General features: G+C 46.1%; 1 protein-coding gene across 1 annotated transcript in view; it reads left to right on the top strand.

Annotated features, from left to right (window-relative positions):
• The window catches only part of LOC149432840 (microtubule-associated serine/threonine-protein kinase 2-like), a 72389-nt gene that overhangs the window by 37304 nt on the left and 15801 nt on the right, over positions 1–19284 (top strand). Inside the window, 12 exon segments of the mRNA XM_089664884.1 lie at positions 635–726; positions 3198–3406; positions 5769–5907; positions 6003–6135; positions 6251–6416; positions 8201–8302; positions 8418–8540; positions 13409–13434; positions 13436–13519; positions 14866–15001; positions 15004–15016; positions 16431–16732. Coding sequence (XP_089521010.1) covers positions 635–726; positions 3198–3406; positions 5769–5907; positions 6003–6135; positions 6251–6416; positions 8201–8302; positions 8418–8540; positions 13409–13434; positions 13436–13519; positions 14866–15001; positions 15004–15016; positions 16431–16732 — 1525 coding nt within the window.

Here is a 19284-nt window from a genome sequence, read left to right as displayed (position 1 = left end):
TTTAGCAGCAACATGCAGCATCTGTGCTTGCCCCCCCCTCCTCCTGCCCAATCACAGAACACTTTGTATTACGTGAACTCATTCACAAAATGCCAAGGCTTCTGTGAATGGGTAGCAAAGGGGGAGGGGCAGGAGATGCTGTAGTGTCGGAGCTGAGTGTGTGAGAAGACAGCGTCTCTCCTCTCAGAGCCCCAGAGTGTAGCGATAGCTATCCTCCCAGCGCTCCATAAAACTGTCAGATGTAAATAAAAGAGATTAGTCCACCTGGCATGCACCTCGTTGGACGTAACTCCTAGCATACCTGCACATTTTACTAAGCGACTGAATTCATGGAGTTCAACTTTCATATGAATATTGCCTGCAGATACTCAGAACTTGTTCCAGCATTGCATTGTGGTCCACTAGATCATTGGCAAGAGCTTTCTGTTTGTGAGGCCGCAGTCCGGTTTCCCCGGAAGCCCTTCTCACATGAGTTTAGAGGGTGCAGTAAAGCAATCTATAGTGGCAGATTGTGTGGCTGAGCCCAGACCTCTGATTGGTTGGCGAGGCGTGTTGCCGTATTTACAGCTCTCATTGTGATGTGTGGCCATGCGTCTGTCCGATGTGCAGGGCTCTTACTGTTCTGTGTTCGTAGGGTCGCAGCACCGCGCCTGTAATTCAGCCAAAGAAAACGCCATCTGAGGAAGAGTTCGAGAACATCAAACTGATCAGCAACGGGGCTTATGGGTAGGTTTTTTTTTTTTCTTTTCACAAAGTCATGTTATTGAAATCATATTTTTTATACCCATTTTAACCCCTTCCATACCGGGCACTTTCACCCCCTTCCCTCCCAGGCCAATTTTCAGGTTTCAGCGCTCTCACACTTTGAGTGACAATACAACATTGTACCCAAACTAAAATTTTATCATTTTCTTCACACAACTAGAGCTTTCTTTTGGTGGTATTTAATCACCGCTGGGGGGTTTATTTTTTGCTAAATTAACAAAAAAAGACCAAAAATTTTGAAAATAAAAACACGTTTTTCTTTGTTTCTGTTATAAAAGTTTGCAAATAAATAATTGTTCTCCATAAATTGAGGCCAAAATGTGTTCTACTACATGTCTTTGGTGAAAATAAACCAAATTAGGATGTATTATTTAGTTTGTAGGAAAGTTATAGAGTTCACAAACTATGGTATAGATCTGAATATTGATCAATCCTGAAGTACTGACAGTCAATCTAATTTCTTGAGGTCCAAGAATGTCAGCACAGTACAGATATCCCCCAAATGTCAGAACAGTACAGATATCCCCCAAATGTCAGGACGGTACAGATATCCCCCAAATGTCAGAACAGTACAGATATCCCCCAAATGTCAGAACGGTACAGATATCCCCCAAATGTCAGGACGGTACAGATATCCCCCAAATGTCAGAACAGTACAGATATCCCCAAATGTCAGAACAGTACAGATATCCCCCAAATGTCAGAACAGTACAGATATCCCCCAAATGTCAGGACGGTACAGATATTCCCCAAATGTCAGGACGGTACAGATATCCCCCAAATGTCAGGACGGTACAGATATCCCCCAAATGTCAGGACGGTACAGATATCCCCCAAATGTCAGAACAGTACAGATATCCCCCAAATGTCAGAACAGGACAGATATCCCCCAAATGTCAGGACAGGACAGATATCCCCCAAATGTCAGGACAGGACAGATATCCCCCAAATGTCAGGACAGGACAGATATCCCCCAAATGTCAGGACAGGACAGATATCCCCCAAATGTCAGGACAGGACAGATATCCCCCAAATGTCAGAACAGTACAGATATCCCCCAAATGTCAGGACGGTACAGATATCCCCCAAATGTCAGGACGGTACAGATATCCCCCAAATGTCAGGACAGTACAGATATCCCCCAAATGTCAGGACAGTACAGATATCCCCCAAATGTCAGGACGGTACAGATATCCCCCAAATGTCAGGACGGTACAGATATCCCCCAAATGTCAGGACGGTACAGATATCCCCCAAATGTCAGGACGGTACAGATATCACCCCAAATGTCAGGACGGTACAGATATCACCCCAAATGACCCTGTCTTTCAAAGTAGACAGTCCGACGTATTTCATAACAGGCATGGCAAGTTTTTTGAAGTTGTCATTTTTATGTCATTTTTCGGAAATTAAGAAATTAAAGTGATTTTCAGTATTTTTTTTTTTTTACATACTGTCACCAGTGCAGTACAGCGTCCTCATATAACTGGCATGGCGGTGATCAGGGACTTTTTTTATTATTTATTATTGCATTTTTTTCTTTTTTTTTAAGATTTTTTTTTTTCATCTTTCACTATGACCAAAGTAGTATAATTTTACCATAGTAACATTGTACTGCTTTGGGGAAGTGATCAGTATTTTTTTATTTTAATTTTTTTACACAATTTGATTGCTTATAGCAAAGAAATTCTTTGCTATAAGCAAGCATTTAACTTAATGAAATTGATTCATTCAGGGTTTTTTTTGTTGTGATTAGCTGTGATTGGCCACGGCTAATCACATGACACAGATGGGCTGTGATTGGCCCAACCTGTGCATGTGATCACTGCGACCATTCACAGCTAGACACACTTGTATATTATGTATGGCATTAAAGGAAGCCATCCATTGTATGCAACTGTCATGTGACCTGCTGTGATTGGTCACAGCAGGTCACATGGTACTGGCAACGGGGCCGGTACACAGATCTGTCATCGGCTGTGTCTGAGGTACACAGCTGGTGACAGCGCCGCCGCACGGCCCTGCGGGCAGGCGCAATGCGCATGCCTGGAAGGATGCCATATGGCGTCCACCCGGAGGGATGAGCTGTTCGCCCGGCCGCCATCTGGCTATAGGCCGGGTGGCAACTGGTTAATTTCCCTGGTACCAAAGTTAAATCCTCTTTACTGCTCTGCGTGGCCCCATTGAGAGATTCCCAACAACTTCCTGTCCCGGTGATTGTCATTGCACTTAATGGTTTTAACCCCTTGCCGCCCGCCCACAGTAGATGTACTACAAACAAGCGGCGGGTGCAGGCTCAGCAACGTAAATGTATGGTGCCAGACATCTACCTGGTTTGGGGCACGTGTTCGCACGCCCGTCTGCTCCAGTTTTGACAAAACTGTTGTTCCTGATAAAGGCGTGGCATTTAATATCTTTTGCTCCTCCCTCAGGGCGGTGTATCTGGTACGGCACAAGGGCACACGGCAGCGGTTCGCCATGAAGAAGATCAACAAGCAGAATTTAATTTTGAGGAACCAAATCCAGCAGGCCTTTGTGGAGAGGGACATCCTGACCTTTGCCGAGAACCCCTTTGTGGTCAGCATGTTCTGCTCGTTCGAGACGAAGCGCCACTTGTGTATGGTGATGGAGTACGTAGAAGGTGAGCGCCAGTCTGGGGTCCAGTGGAAGTCTACATGATGATTTCTGTGTTTATAGATGGAATGAAAGCGTGTTGCTGGAAAGGAAATGGCTCGATTTTCCCCATCAACACAGTCTGTGTTGATGGGGGAATTCCTCCCATGCAGCTATTGTGCTCTTCTGGCAGAAGAGGCGCGGGGAGCTGTCCTTGCTGGAAGAACACAATGATTGCTGCTAGTGGCTATAGCTACCGGAAATAATCGCACGCTAAAAATCCAGCATGATTGTACCCAAATTGTTCGATGGATCCCTACTGCACGGGCTGAGATTTGATCTATCTATGGCCGACTTATGTATACATTTTCAGTATAAAAATTAATGGGTGGCCCCAGAATGAACTGCCTGAGGGCCACTACACACGGATAGTAGAGGAGAGAGGTGGGTAAAAGTTTAGTGAAGTGGTCGGATGAGGAGAATGTAGAGGGAATGGTGGGGATATATTTCTGTACAATGAAGGAAATGCGTATTTGCTCCCCGTCTGATGCTGAATGTTCGCCCCTCACACAGAAATGATCGGTCGAACAATGGAATGTTCGGTGTAACACTGAGAGACAGAATACAACAACAAATTCAGCAGAAATGCGTCTAACAAATGATGACTGATCTGCATGTTCATGAGGGAAAGAAGGATTTGATCCCCTATCATTCAGAAGGATTTCTGGCTCCCAGGTGTCTTTCATACAGGTAACAAGCTGAGATTAGAAGCAGTCTCTTAAAGGGAGTGCTGCTAATCTCATTGTGTTACCTGTATAAAAGACACCTGTCCACAGGAGCCATCAAACCATCAGATTCCAAACTCTCCACCATGGCAAAGACCAAAGAGCTGTCCAAGGATGTCAGGGACAAGATGGTAGACCTACACAAGGCTGGACTGGGCTACCAAACTATGGCCAAGCAGCTTGGTGAGAAGGTGACAACAGTTGGTGCAATCATTCACAAATGGAAGAAACACAAAACAAGTGTCAGTCTCCCTAGGTCTGGTGCACCATGCAAGATCTCACCTCGTGGAGTGTCAATGATCATGAAAACAGTGAGGAATCATCCCAGAACTACACGTGAGGATCTTGTCAATGATCTCCAGGCAGCTGGGACCACAGTCACCAAGAAAACAATTGGTAACACACTACGCCGACAAGGACTGAAATCCTGCAGTGCCCGCAAGGTCCCTCTGCTCAAGAAAGCACATGTCCAGGCCCGGCTGAAGTCTGCCACTGAACATCTGAATGATGTAGAGGAGGACTGGTGGGAAGTGTTGTGGTCAGATGAGACCAAAATCCAGCTCTTTGGCATCAACTCAACTCGCCGTGTTTGGAGGAGGAGGAGGAATGCTGCCTATGACACCAAGAACACCATCCCAACTGTGAAACATGGTGGTGGAAACATTCTGCTTTGGGGGTTTTTTTTCTGCTAAGGGGACAGGACAACTGCACTGCATCAAAGGGACGATGGACGGGGCAATGTACTATCAAATCTTGGGTGAGAACCTTTTTCCCTCAGCCAGGGCATTGAAAATGGGTGGTGGATGGGTGTTCCAGCATGACAATGACCCAAAACTCACGGTCAAGGCAACAAAGGAGCGGCTCAAGAAGAAGCACATTAAGGTCCTGGAGTGGCCTAGCCAGTCTCCAGACCTTCATCCGATTGAAAATCTGTGGAGGGAGCTGAATATTTGAGTTGCCAAACATCAGCCACCAAACCTTAATGACTTGGAGAGGATCTGCCAAGAGGAGTGGGCCAAAATCCCTCCTGAGATGTGTGCGAACCTGGGGGCCAACTCCAGGAAACATCTGACCTCTGTGATTGCCAACAAGGGATTTGCCACCAAGTACTAAGTCATGTTTTGTGAAGGGGATCAAATCCTTATTTCCCTCATGAACATGCAGATCAGTCATCATTTGTTAGACATGCATTTCTTTTGAATTTTTTGTTGCTATTCTGTCTCTGTGTCACCTACCATTTGATTTTTAGACCGATCATTTCTTTGTGAGGGGCGAACATTCAACATCAGCAGGGGAGCAAATACGCATTTCCTTCACTGTATTTTGTACTTGTCAGATGAGGATGTAGAGGGAGGGAATGGTGGGGATGTATTCCTGTGACTTACACTTGTTATATGAGGATATGGAGGATGTAGAAGGAATGGTGGGGATATACTCCTATGTTTTATACTCTTTTGATGAGAATATGGAGAATGTAGGGGGAACAGTGGGGAATTTCTATGTCAATCACTTGTCAGATGAGGATATGATAGGATGCACAGGGGACGGTAGGTATATACACGTCCTATACTTGTCCTGATGTTGGCGTATCTCTGTCCCCCACAGGGGGTGATTGCGCTACGCTCCTGAAGAATATCGGAGCCCTCCCTGTGGAAATGGCCAGGATGTATTTTGCAGAAACAGTTCTTGCGTTAGAATATCTCCATAACTACGGGATCGTCCACCGAGATCTCAAGCCGGATAAGTACGTCTATCCTGTGACCACGTATTCCAAGTGAGGTGGTCTTTGTAATGTGGACTTGTGTCAGTATAAAAAACATGGTGTCCTTTGTCCTGCAGCCTCCTCATCACCTCCATGGGGCACATCAAGCTGACAGATTTTGGACTTTCTAAGATTGGGCTGATGAGCTTAACGACCAATCTGTATGAAGGACACATAGAAAAGGACACCCGAGAGTTTCTGGACAAACAGGTGAGATGATACCTTCCCCTCAGATAGCAGGTTAAGGATGGAGGTTTATCATGAAGAATTTATCTGATTATGTAACTTATAATAGTTAGAATTGTTCCCCTTTTCCTTTCTCCAGGTGTGTGGCACCCCAGAATACATTGCTCCAGAGGTCATCCTGAGGCAGGGCTATGGGAAGCCTGTGGACTGGTGGGCAATGGGTGTCATTCTTTATGAATTTTTGGTGGGCTGTGTTCCCTTCTTTGGAGACACCCCAGAAGAGCTGTTTGGACAGGTGATCAGCGGTAAGTAGTTTATATGTCCCGGTCAGAGGTTTGTGCACCCCCCTCCAAATGATGGAGTTCAGGTGTTTCCAATGAAGGGTATTGTTATTACTAGGTCATACAAAGACATTGTAGACAATTGTGGTAACAGTTTGGTGAAGACCCTTTTCTGTTCTAGCATGACTGTGCCCCTGTGTACAAAACCAGCTCCGTAAAGACATGGTTTGACCAGTTTGGGGTGGAGGAACTGATATGTCCTACACCTCAACCCTGCTTGAATACCTTTTGGGATGAATTTGAACATTGACTGCAAGTCATGCCTTTTTTTTTTTTTTTTTGGTGTCCAACATGAGGATCAATTTTATATGAGCCAGGTCTCATCCAACATCAGTACCTGACCTCATAAATAGGTACACATTCTCACAGACACTCTCCAAAATCTTGAGGAAGAAGAGTGGAGGGTGTTCTAGCCCCAAAAGCAGCAACTCCATATTAATTCCCAGGAAATAGGGCAGTGGGTTTCAACCTATGAGATATAGGGGCCTCAAATCGATGCTCTTATCGCCATTACAGAATTCTGGGGTGCACAGCAAGTACCAAAGGGCCCTGACAGGGGAATAGGGTTTCCAGCAAGCTCATAGAGGTGTGATGTCTGGGGTGCTCAGGATTTTGGTCATATAGATGTGTGCTTTTCTATTTGACACTTCACAGCCTAAACATTGTGTATGCCTTTAGGTGTCTTCATTTGTCACACAATGTCAGCAATCACTTTACAATTTAGGGAGAACACGTGGACTGAAAACGGTCTTCTACAACATTTTTGACCATAGATTGTGGTGTGAGGTGAACTTGTGTAGGGCTCCATTCACACTTGTACGACTCCAAAGTCAAGCAACTTTGGATGGGTGCAACTTAGATGTGACTTGTTGTCCCTCTACAAAGTTGGACCCACTGTTGCACCTAAAAGATTTAGGTATGACTTTCATGCAACTTTTGAGGGTTAACATTGAAGTCTATGGCCCTCAAGTTGCATGAAAGTCAGACCAAAGTAGTGCATGTGAAATTGTTATTCTATGCTGCCAACATCACTTGGCACCTGTAACGGAGCTGCACCCCGACTGCGCTTGGGTACTTCCGTTAGAATACCGCTGCCCTGTCCGAACACCGACCACAGACACCACAGCTGACCATACAAGACTAGACGACACCAGTCTTGGAAGTAAACCAGGAAATAGACTACTTTATTTTAACACAGATACAAGATATATACATTCAAGGGAACAACCCCCCCTCCCTGCATAATGACACAGGGCGGGGCAATCTACCTTTAGTAACAAGAGACACACCAACAGACACTCCCATCAGGAGGGCTGCTGGAAACACCCCCCACCAAACTAATACACACAAACACATACATCCCATAATGGTTTGCTCCCAAGCAAGACACACAATAGAACAATGGGATGCAACCACATGACATTACGCAATCACCAACCCCCCCCCAATATTAGGACAGATCACCCTGTACCCCTAACAGGCACAGGGTGACTTACACATAATAGGGATATGGGGAGCTGAGACAGGGGTCTCCCCACCTCTCTAAAGTGAGCTGTGTTCCATGGACCCCCCCACCCAAAGTGACTCCCGTCACAGCACCCCCTCTCCATTTCATACATCCCATACTATAGGAACTCCCTCCCATCAGTGCAGAGAGTAGGAATCCACAGCGAATGACGATTGCAGACCCCACACTGATAACATGGGTTGATTTGTGTTTCTATTTGTAATGAATCCCCTTATTCCAGATGAGATTGCCTGGCCAGATGGAGAAGAGGCTCTGCCAGCCGATGCCCAGGATCTCATCTCCAGACTTCTCCGCCAAAACCCCCTGGAACGAATGGGTACAGGTGGGTTCCATGCGGATATCCTGTCATAGGAACTTGGAATTTTTTATAATTGACCAGTATTATATATTGTAGCATCCAGTCGCTTATCCATGATGGCTTTTTTATTTTTGTCCAGGTGGAGCCTATGAGGTGAAGCAGCACAGATTCTTCAAGGATCTGGACTGGAACGGGCTGCTGCGACAGAAAGCCGAGTTCATTCCACAGCTGGAATCTGAGGATGACACCAGTTACTTTGACAGTAAGACTTCCTCACCTGCATGTTATTACTGCCCTTCTTTCCCCAACAAAGGCCGCCTGCAGACAGCTGGATGAAAACAAGGAATGTTCTTGGACCTTTTACATATGAATATCGGGCTATCGCTGCCCTGCTGGTGGGGTAGTATCTGCTGGGAATTTCCCTGGAAGTGGCTTCTGATCTCTGAACAAACAAATGGCAGCCACCCCAACCTATATAACTAGCTTTTGGAGCAAGGAGCACATTGAGGGGCAATGCAGGTCAAACAAATTTCCAGCTCACTTACCAGCCAGCTTGCAATAAACCAAATTGTCATGTTTAACAGTTCACGTTAATAACCAGGGGTTTAGTTTGCGCACATTTGCAAATATATACGTAAGCTGTAGAGGCCACGTCACGGCACCCCAGTGTACTGCAGTCCTTACTCTCATTTTGAGAGTCTTCCAAGTTGGAGCACATATATAATAATGGATTGATTAAAGGCAGGTATACCTGCAGGGAGCCCACCCCTCCTTAAAGGTACAGGGACACACCGAACACCCAGAAAAAAGCACAATGGCTGCAAAGTTATTCAGTGCATCCCCTCGCCAAATTACCAACATTACTATTGTAACTGAACCGGACCCAGTCTGCACTTGGGTATTACCGTTATAATACCGCTTCCCCGTCCGAACACCGACCACGGATACCACCGCTGACCATACGAGACTAGACGAGACCAGTCTTGAAATAAATCAGGAAATAGACTACTTTATTTTAACACAGAAGATATATACATTCAAGGGAACAATCCCCCCTCCCTGCATAATGACACAGATGTGGGCAAACCGCATCTAGCAACAAGAGACACATCAGCAGACCCCCCCCCCCCCCCCCCACACTAAGCCAATACACAAACACATACATCCCATAATAGTTTGCTCCCAAGCCAGACACACAATAGAACAATGGGATGCAACCACATGGCATTAAACAATCAACAACCCTTCACCTCAATATTAGGACAGATCACCCTGTACCCCTAACAGGCACAGGGTGACTTACACATAATAGGGATATGGGGAGCTGAGACAGGGGTCTCCCCACCTCTCCAAAGTGAGCTGTGTTCCATGGCCCCCCACCCAAAGTGACTCCCGTCACAATTAATATACAGGATTTATAGAGCGCCAACAGTTTGCTCAGCGCTTTACAATATAAAGGGAGACAATACAGTTCAATACAAGTGGGTTAGGTGGGCCCTGATCCTGGGAGCTTACAATCTAAAATTACAAACAAATGGCAACCACGCAAACCCACAACTGGCCTTTGCAGCAAGGAGCACATGAAAGGGCAATGCATGTAAAAAAAAAAAAAAAAAAAAAAAAACCCAGCTCACCAGCCACCCTTTAGCATACTAAATTGTCCTGTCTAACAGCTCACATTAAAACCAAGGGGTTTAGTTTGCACACGTTTTCCAATATATGCGTATGCTGTAGAGGCCACGTCACGGCACCCCAGTGTACTGCAGTCCTAACTCTATCATTTATATGGTAAGACAAAGTGAGTGCTGTTAATATAGCAGCTGTGGCACTAAAGGTAACCAAAATAAACCTTAATAAAACTGTATAAATAGGAAGTGCAGCGCTAGTAAAATAATTCATAGGATATAAAAGTTCATGTAAGTTCATATAAGTGTAGATAAAAGATCACCTCCGTAGCAGAATTCAAAAAGCTTGTGCCTGGAAACTATGGTAAAATTGCGCACTCACCAGAAGCGCATAGGTAATGCGCATGTAAATATATCCACCATGGACCACTTAGGCAGGCGGGATACCAGACGCTTGACATACCCCACCTGCCTAAATGGTCCATGATGGATATATATATTACCTATTTGCTTCTGGTGAGTGCGCAATTTAACTGTTGTTTCCAGGCACAAGCTTTTTGAATTCTGCTACGGAGGGGATCTTTTATCTTCACTTATCATATGAACTTTTATATCCTATGAATTATTTTCCTAGCGCTGCCCTTCCTATTTATACACTAACTCTATCATTGAGAGTCTCCCAAGTTGGATCGCTGATCTCTAACTTTTTTTTTGGTACTTTGCCCTGCAACCTCAGTTTTGCAGTGGTTCGAATCCCAAGCACGGCGCTACCTGCATGGAGTTTGCATATTCTTCCTGTGTGGGTTTCCTCTAGGTACTCCGGTTTCCTCCTATACTCCAAAGATGTTCTAGTAGGTGAATTGTCTCCTGTCTAAATTGGCCATAGTATGTGAATGTATGAATGTTGTTGGGGACCGTAGATTGTGCGCTCCTCGGGGGCGGGGACTGATGTAAATATACTATATATGTAAAGTGCTGTGTGATTTGTCATTGCTATAGAAATCCCTATAATAAATAGAGTAAAGGGTGACAAGTTCCAGGTGTGGATTGTGGCAGGTCCTGGAGCTCATGGTAGGATAAATGGATATATCCCCGTGTATCCCCGTGATAGGATCGATCGTTCCCAGGACTCATGGTAGGATAAATGGATGTATCCCCGTGTATCCCCGTGATGGGATCGATCGTTCCCAGGACTCATGGTAGGATAAATGGATATATCCCCGTGTATCCCCGTGATAGGATCGATCGTTCCAGGACTCATGGTAGGATAAATGGATATATCCCCGTGTATCCCCGTGATAGGATCGATCGTTCCCAGGACTCATGGTAGGATAAATGGATATATCCCCGTGATAGGATCGATCATTCCCAGGACTCATGGTAGGATAAATGGATATATCCCCGTGTATCCTCGTGATAGGATCGATCATTCCCAGGACTCATGGTAGGATAAATGGATATATCCCCGTGTATACCCGTGATAGGATCGATCGTTCCCAGGACTCATGGTAGGATAAATGGATATATCCCCGTGTATCCCCGTGATAGGATCGATCGTTCCCAGGACTCATGGTAGGATAAATGGATATATCCCCGTGTATCCCCGTGATAGGATCGATCGTTCCCAGGACTCATGGTAGGACAGACGGATTTGTCTCCACTCATTGCCCCAGAAGTGAACAGTTGACTTCCTTCACCCAGTGTGAATCCTTAGGGATCCCTCTGTACTAAGAAATCAGTTACATCCTTATGGTCTTTCTGTGTACTAAGGTGTCTCTTGTCCTGTGTACCAAGGTGTCGCTTGTCCTGTGTACCAAGGTGTCGCTTGTCCTGTGTACCAAGGTGTCGCTTGTCCTGTGTACCAAGGTGTCGCTTGTCCTGTGTACCAAGGTGTCGCTTGTCCTGTGTACTTAGGTGTCGCTTGTCCTGTGTACCAAGGTGTCGCTTGTCCTGTGTACCAAGGTGTCGCTTGTCCTGTGTACCAAGGTGTCGCTTGTCCTGTGTACCAAGGTGTCGCTTGTCCTGTGTATCAAGGTGTCTCTTGTCCTGTGTACCAAGGTGTCTCTTGTCCTGTGTACCAAGGTGTCGCTTGTCCTGTGTACTAAGGTGTCGCTTGTCCTGTGTACCAAGGTGTCGCTTGTCCTGTGTACCAAGGTGTCACTTGTCCTGTGTACTAAGGTGTCGCTTGTCCTGTGTACCAAGGTGTCGCTTGTCCTGTGTACCAAGGTGTCGCTTGTCCTGTGTACCAAGGTGTCGCTTGTCCTGTGTACCAAGGTGTCGCTTGTCCTGTGTACCAAGGTGTCGCTTGTCCTGTGTACCAAGGTGTCGCTTGTCCTGTGTATCAAGGTGTCGCTTGTCCTGTGTACCAAGGTGTCTCTTGTCCTGTGTACCAAGGTGTCTCTTGTCCTGTGTACCAAGGTGTCGCTTGTCCTGTGTACCAAGGTGTCGCTTGTCCTGTGTACCAAGGTGTCGCTTGTCCTGTGTACCAAGGTGTCGCTTGTCCTGTGTACCAAGGTGTCTCTTGTCCTGTGTACCAAGGTGTCTCTTGTCCTGTGTACCAAGGTGTCTCTTGTCCTGTGTACCAAGGTGTCGCTTGTCCTGTGTATCAAGGTGTCTCTTGTCCTGTGTACCAAGGTGTCTCTTGTCCTGTGTACCAAGGTGTCGCTTGTCCTGTGTACTAAGGTGTCGCTTGTCCTGTGTACCAAGGTGTCGCTTGTCCTGTGTACCAAGGTGTCCGCTTGTCCTGTGTACTAAGGTGTCGCTTGTCCTGTGTACCAAGGTGTCGCTTGTCCTGTGTACCAAGGTGTCGCTTGTCCTGTGTACCAAGGTGTCGCTTGTCCTGTGTACCAAGGTGTCGCTTGTCCTGTGTATCAAGGTGTCGCTTGTCCTGTGTAACCAAGGTGTCTCTTGTCCTGTGTACCAAGGTGTCTCTTGTCCTGTGTACCAAGGTGTCGCTTGTCCTGTGTACCAAGGTGTCGCTTGTCCTGTGTACCAAGGTGTCGCTTGTCCTGTGTACCAAGGTGTCGCTTGTCCTGTGTACCAAGGTGTCTCTTGTCCTGTGTACCAAGGTGTCTCTTGTCCTGTGTACCAAGGTGTCGCTTGTCCTGTGTACCAAGGTGTCGCTTGTCCTGTGTACCAAGGTGTCGCTTGTCCTGTGTACCAAGGTGTCTCTTGTCCTGTGTACCAAGGTGTCTCTTGTCCTGTGTACCAAGGTGTCGCTTGTCCTGTGTACCAAGGTGTCGCTTGTCCTGTGTACCAAGGTGTCTCTTGTCCTGTGTACCAAGGTGTCTCTTGTCCTGTGTACCAAGGTGTCGCTTGTCGTGTGTACCAAGGTGTCCACTTGTCCTGTGTACTAAGGTGTCACTTGTCCTGTGTACTAAGGTGTCACTTGTCCTGTGTACCAAGGTGTCGCTTGTCCTGTGTACCAAGGTGTCACTTGTCCTGTGTACTAAGGTGTCACTTTTTCTGCTTCTTCTCATCTTTGCTTTTGTGTTTGCTAACACAGCTCGCTCAGAGAGGTATCAGCATTTGGGACTCGGAGGAGGAGGATGACACAAATGATGAGGAACGCTTGGAGATCAAACAATTCTCTTCCTGTTCTCCCAGATACAGCAAGGTAACCATATTCTGTTTCCTCCGCTTAGTCTGAGACGGAGGAGAGAACTGAGAACTGCTGACCTTAGGAGCCAATGGGAACGTGTACCGTAGAGCAGAGAGATGGGATCTGGTAGTATAGACAGGGGGATCGTGTCCCATAGAGCAGAGAGATGGGATCTGGTAGTATAGACAGTCGGGGGGATCGTGTACCGTAGAGCAGAGAGATGGGATCTGGTAGTATAGACAGGGGGATCGTGTCCCGTAGAGCAGAGAGATGGGATCTGGTAGTATAGACAGTCGGGGGGATCGTGTACCATAGAGCAGAGAGCTGGGATCTGGTAGTATAGACAGTCAGGGGGATCGTGTCCCATAGAGCAGAGAGCTAGGATCTGGTAGTATAGACAGGGGGATCGTGTCCCATAGAGCAGAGAGATGGGATCTGGTAGTATAGACAGTCGGGGATCGTGTACCATAGAGCAGAGAGATGGGATCTGGTAGTATAGACAGGGGGATCGTGTCCCATAGAGCAGAGAGATGGGATCTGGTAGTATAGACAGGGGGATCGTGTACCATAGAGCAGAGAGATGGGATCTGGTAGTATAGACAGGGGGATCGTGTACCATAGAGCAGAGAGCTGGGATCTGGTAGTATAGACAATCGGGGATCATGTGCCATAGAGCTGGGATCTGGTAGTATAGACCATCAGAGGGATCCATGCGCTATAGAGCTGGGATCTGGTAGTATAGACCGTAAGGGAGATCCATGTGCCATAGAGCTGGATCTGGTAGTATAGACCATCAGGGGGATCCATGTGCCATAGAGCTGGATCTGGTAGTATAGACCATCAGGGGGATCCATGTGCCATAGAGCTGGATCTGGTAGTATAGACCATCAGGGGGATCCATGTGCCATAGAGCTGGGATCTGGTAGTATAGACCATCAGGGGGATCCATGTGTCATAGAGCTGGGATCTGGTAGTATAGACATGATTCTTTCCTGCGTTTCTATTGGTCAATTTGCACAGGACATTTAGGACATCTAATTGAGGGAAAAATTATGGGACAACAGCACCACCTAGTGTACAATGCTCAGTATTGTGGGTGATGAGGATTCCCTCTGTAGCAGAGGTTTTGTTATCACAGTTGTCCATCTGTCCCGGGGCATCGGTGGGACCTGCCGCAAAGTGCTCCAAGTTCTCAGTGCCTGTTGTGGGTCCTGCAGTCTGTAGACAGATCTGGAAATGGGGAACTTCAGTATGAGGTGCAGATCATGCAACAGGAATTTCCCGGCTTGAAGTTTCTGCTACTCTCCGGCCTTATTGGTGCCCTTTTAGGTTTTCTTACACCATTCTCGGCCTATTTCCAGGTGTACAGCAGCATGGAGCGCCTGTCCATTCATGAAGAGAAGACCCCCCCACCTACAAAGCGCAGCCTCAGCGAGGAGAAGGACGACAAGTTGGACAGCTTAGGGGGGCTGAGGAACAGAGACCGAAGCTGGATCATCGATCGCCAGAAATGTAAATATTTCTCCAGAGTTGCTGTATCTTCCCATCACATCCCCTCCTCAGAACCCCGGCTAAGGAACGAGTTTAATCTCCCTAGATGTTTCCTCAGCAGATCCCCGGCTTATAAGTATCCTTGTTCAGCAGATCCCCAGCCCATTGGTGCCCTCAGTCGGCAGACCCCCAGCCCATTGGTGCCCTCAGTCGGCAGATCCCCAGCTTACTAGTACCCTTGCACAGCTGGTCCCCAGCTCAGTAATACCCCCAGCTCTGCTGATGCCCCACTCACAAGCAACCCCCAGCTTTGCTGATGCCCCACTCAGTAGTTACCCCCAGCTCTACTGAACCCCACTCAGTAGTAACCCCCAGCTCTGCTGAACCCCACTCAGTAGTAACCCCCAGCTTTGCTGATCCCCCCCCCCCCTCCCCCCAGTCAATAGTAACCCCTAGCTTTGCTTATCCCCCCCACTCAATAGTAACCCCTAGCTTTGCTTATCCCCCCCACTCAATAGTAACCCCTAGCTTTGCTTATCCCCCCCCCCCCACTCAATAGTAACCCCTAGCTTTGCTTACCCCCCCCACTCAATAGTAACCCCTAGCTTTGCTGATCCCCCACTCAATAGTAACCCCTAGCTTAGCTGATCCCCCCCCATTCAATAGTAACCCCTAGTGTAGCTGATCCCCCCACTTAATAGTAACCCCTAGCGTAGCTGATCCCCCCACTTAATAGTAAACCCTAGCTTTGCTGATTCCCCCCCCCACTCAATAGCAACCCCCAGCTTTGCTGATCCCCCCACTCAATAGTAACCCCTAGCTTTGCTGATCTCCTCCACTCATTAGTAACCCCTAGCTTTGCTGATCTCCTCCACTCATTAGTAACCCCTAGCTTTGCTGATCTCCTCCACTCATTAGTAACCCTCAGCTCTGCTGATCCCACACTTAGTATTAAGTGCGGGGTTTAAGAGTCATGTGACCGCCATGATTCGTTGTCACGGCGGTCACATGATCGGAAAAGGTCCTGATCGCAAGGGGAGATCGAGATCTCTCTGTGAGTCATGGACATATGTCCTGGGAGCACACGGGGTGTGCGCTGTCAGCACGTATGTATTTTCTAATGGCACGCAAATATGCGGTCGCTCGACGTCAAGGCCCAGACTCAGAGAGGCCGCATATTTGCGTGCGCTCCATGTCTAGGGGTTATATGAGAACTATTTGCAAAGCCTGTGTCGCCCAATCAGATTCTTCCCTTCCTGTTTGTAGGGAAGGGTAGAGAATAGTTCATACAGACATCCTGTACAGATCTGTCTTTTTCCCGCGCTGCCTTCCGTTGTGCATTCCGTTCCCGCTGCCCGGAGGCTTCCCGTAGTCAGAACCACCATCTCCATCCTTTTTATGCTCTTTTTTTTTTTTTTTTTTTTTTTTTTTTTAGTCTCCGGAAACGTCTCTCTGCCTCAGAGTCATCCCACACTGAGAGCGACTCCAGCCCTCCGCTGACGGTGCGCAGACGCTGCTCCACGCTGGTCGACATGCCGCGTTTTGCTATCTCCACTGAAGAGGAACTCCGCTTACAGAAGAAAGCAACGCACCATGAAACTTCTTCAACGCCGACTTCCTTCTCCCAAGAGGGAGCTGCGCAACCTGTGGAGCGAGAACTGAAACTGGATGAAGATCTCGGACCGAATACTCCATCCTCTACCAGCAGTAACATCAGCAGCTCCACCACACTGACCGGTAATTATTATTCTACAGGATTTATATAGCGCTTATTATATTTATATACATTATATTTTTGATATTTATATACATTATATTTTGATATTTATATACATTATATTGATGATATTTATATACATTATATTGATGATATTTATATACATTATATTTTTGATATTTATATAAATTATATTTTTGATATTTATATACATTTTATTGATGATATTTATATACATTTTATTGATGATATTTATATACATTATATTTTTGATATTTATATACATTATATTTTTGATATTTATATACATTGATATTTATATACATTATATTGATGATATTTATATACATTATATTTTTGATATTTATATACATTATTTTGATATTTATATACATTATATTGATGATATTTATATACATTATATTGATGATATTTGTATACATCTTATTGATATTTATATACATTATATTTTTGATATTTATATACATTATATTTTTGATATTTATATACATTATTTTGATATTTATATACATTATATTGATGATATTTGTATACATTATATTGATGATATTTGTATACATTTTATTGATATTTATATACATTATATTTTTGATATTTATATACCTTATATTGATGATATTTATATACATTATATTGATGATATTTATATACATTATATTGATGATATTTATATACATTATATTTTTGATATTTATATACATTATATTTTTGATATTTATATACATTATATTGATAGTTATATACATTTTATTGATGATATTTATATACATTATATTTTTGATATTTATATACATTATATTGATAGTTATATACATTTTATTGATGATATTTATATACATTATATTTTGATATTTGTGTACATTATATTGATGATATAATATTTATATACCGTATTTGCCGGCGTATAAGACAACTTTTTACCCCTTAAAAATCTTCTCAAAAGTCGGGGGTCGTCTTATACGCCGGTATACGGCATACTGACACTTTTAGGGGGGCGGCGCGGTGCCGCCGCCGCCCCCCCCCCCCTTCCCCTAACGGAAGGGTCACTAAGTACAGGGGTGGGCAGGGCTATTTCTTACCTGGTTCCGGTCCCACGACGATCCGGTCCAGGAAGCGCCTTCAGTTCGGCCACTGGATGTTCGCGTGGCTGCTCGGCTCCGCCTCCTCACCAGCGATTGGCCGCCAGAACTGTAGCTCAGGAAAGGCACACAGGCGGCCAATCACCGGCGAGGGGGTGGAGCCGAGCGGCCCCGCGAAAATCGAGTGCAGGACCAGCAGGTAAGTGGTCAGTGTAGAGGTGCTGCTGCAACCACATATGCTGGCTGCAGCAGCACCATACGAGAACAGAGTCAGCAAGTGTCAGTGGGAGGAATAGTGCCCCATCATTGGTGTCACTGATACCAATGATGGAGCACTATTCCTCCCACTGATACCTATGATGGGGCACTATTCCTCCACTGACACCAACGATGGGGCACTATTCCTCCCCCCCACTGACACCAACGATGGGGCACTATTCCACCCCCCACTGACACCAATGATGGGGCACTATTCCACCCCCCACTGACACCAATGATGGGGCACTATTCCACCCCCCACTGACACCAATGATGGGGCACTATTCCACCCCCCACTGACACTAATGATGGGGCACTATTCCACCCCCCACTGACACTAATGATGGGACACCATTCCTCCCACTGACACCAATGTTGGGACACTATTCCTCCCACTGATACCAATGATGGGGCACTATTCCTCCACTGATACTAATGATGGGGCACTATTCCTCCCACTGACACCAATGATGGGGCACTATTCCTCCCACTGGTGTGCATTGGAAGAGGGGTAGTCTTATACGGCGAGTATAGCCCAAACACTACATTTTAGCAGGAAAAGTAGGGGGGTCGTCTTATACGCCGGCAAATACGGTAGGTAGTGACCCATCACTGTGTGTGAGTGAGCGGGCCAGCCTCATGCATTTAGAATGTAGGAATTTCAAATATCCCATCTATGCTATTTTCTACATTTCTGTTAGAAGCCTCTGATAGAAGCAGCCGCTCTCTGAATCCAACGCCACATATCTCTCTCATCCGAGAGCTGTGACATAGCTTGTGGTGGAACTGATGCTTTGGTGGCTCACACCCAGTGCGTGGTCTGGGGGTCGGACAATGGCAGCTTCTATCACAAGCAGGGAAACAAAAAAGGTGGCTGTTCACAAGCTTTTACATAGCATTCCCGTGTCCAAGGAGAGCAGAGACAGGCAAGATGGAGCTTGTTCTGGATATCGTATGTACTCCCCAGTGCTTCAGGAAATGGCCAGCCAAAGGGAAGCCAAGGGGACCAGGACAGAGATAACCAAAAGAGGATGCTTCAGGGGTGCAGCCCTCCTCAGACGGGGGAGATCAGCCACTAGATAAAGAGTAAACAGGAGGCGCACACACCTAGTGCATTATCCAAGGTTTATTCAAAGGTATAAAAAGACAAAAACATACTCAGATGAAGCATGTATAAAAAGCTTTTGCATTACCCCCCCTGGCGGTATTGCCGA

Source organism: Staurois parvus, unplaced genomic scaffold, assembly GCF_062004578.1.
Source record: "Staurois parvus isolate SC_StPar_1 unplaced genomic scaffold, SC_StPar_1.0 ptg002088l, whole genome shotgun sequence".
In the NCBI taxonomy this organism is placed as follows: domain Eukaryota; kingdom Metazoa; phylum Chordata; class Amphibia; order Anura; family Ranidae; genus Staurois; species Staurois parvus.
Note: the sequence above shows the minus strand (reverse complement) of the source record. Positions and strands in the feature narration are given on the sequence as shown.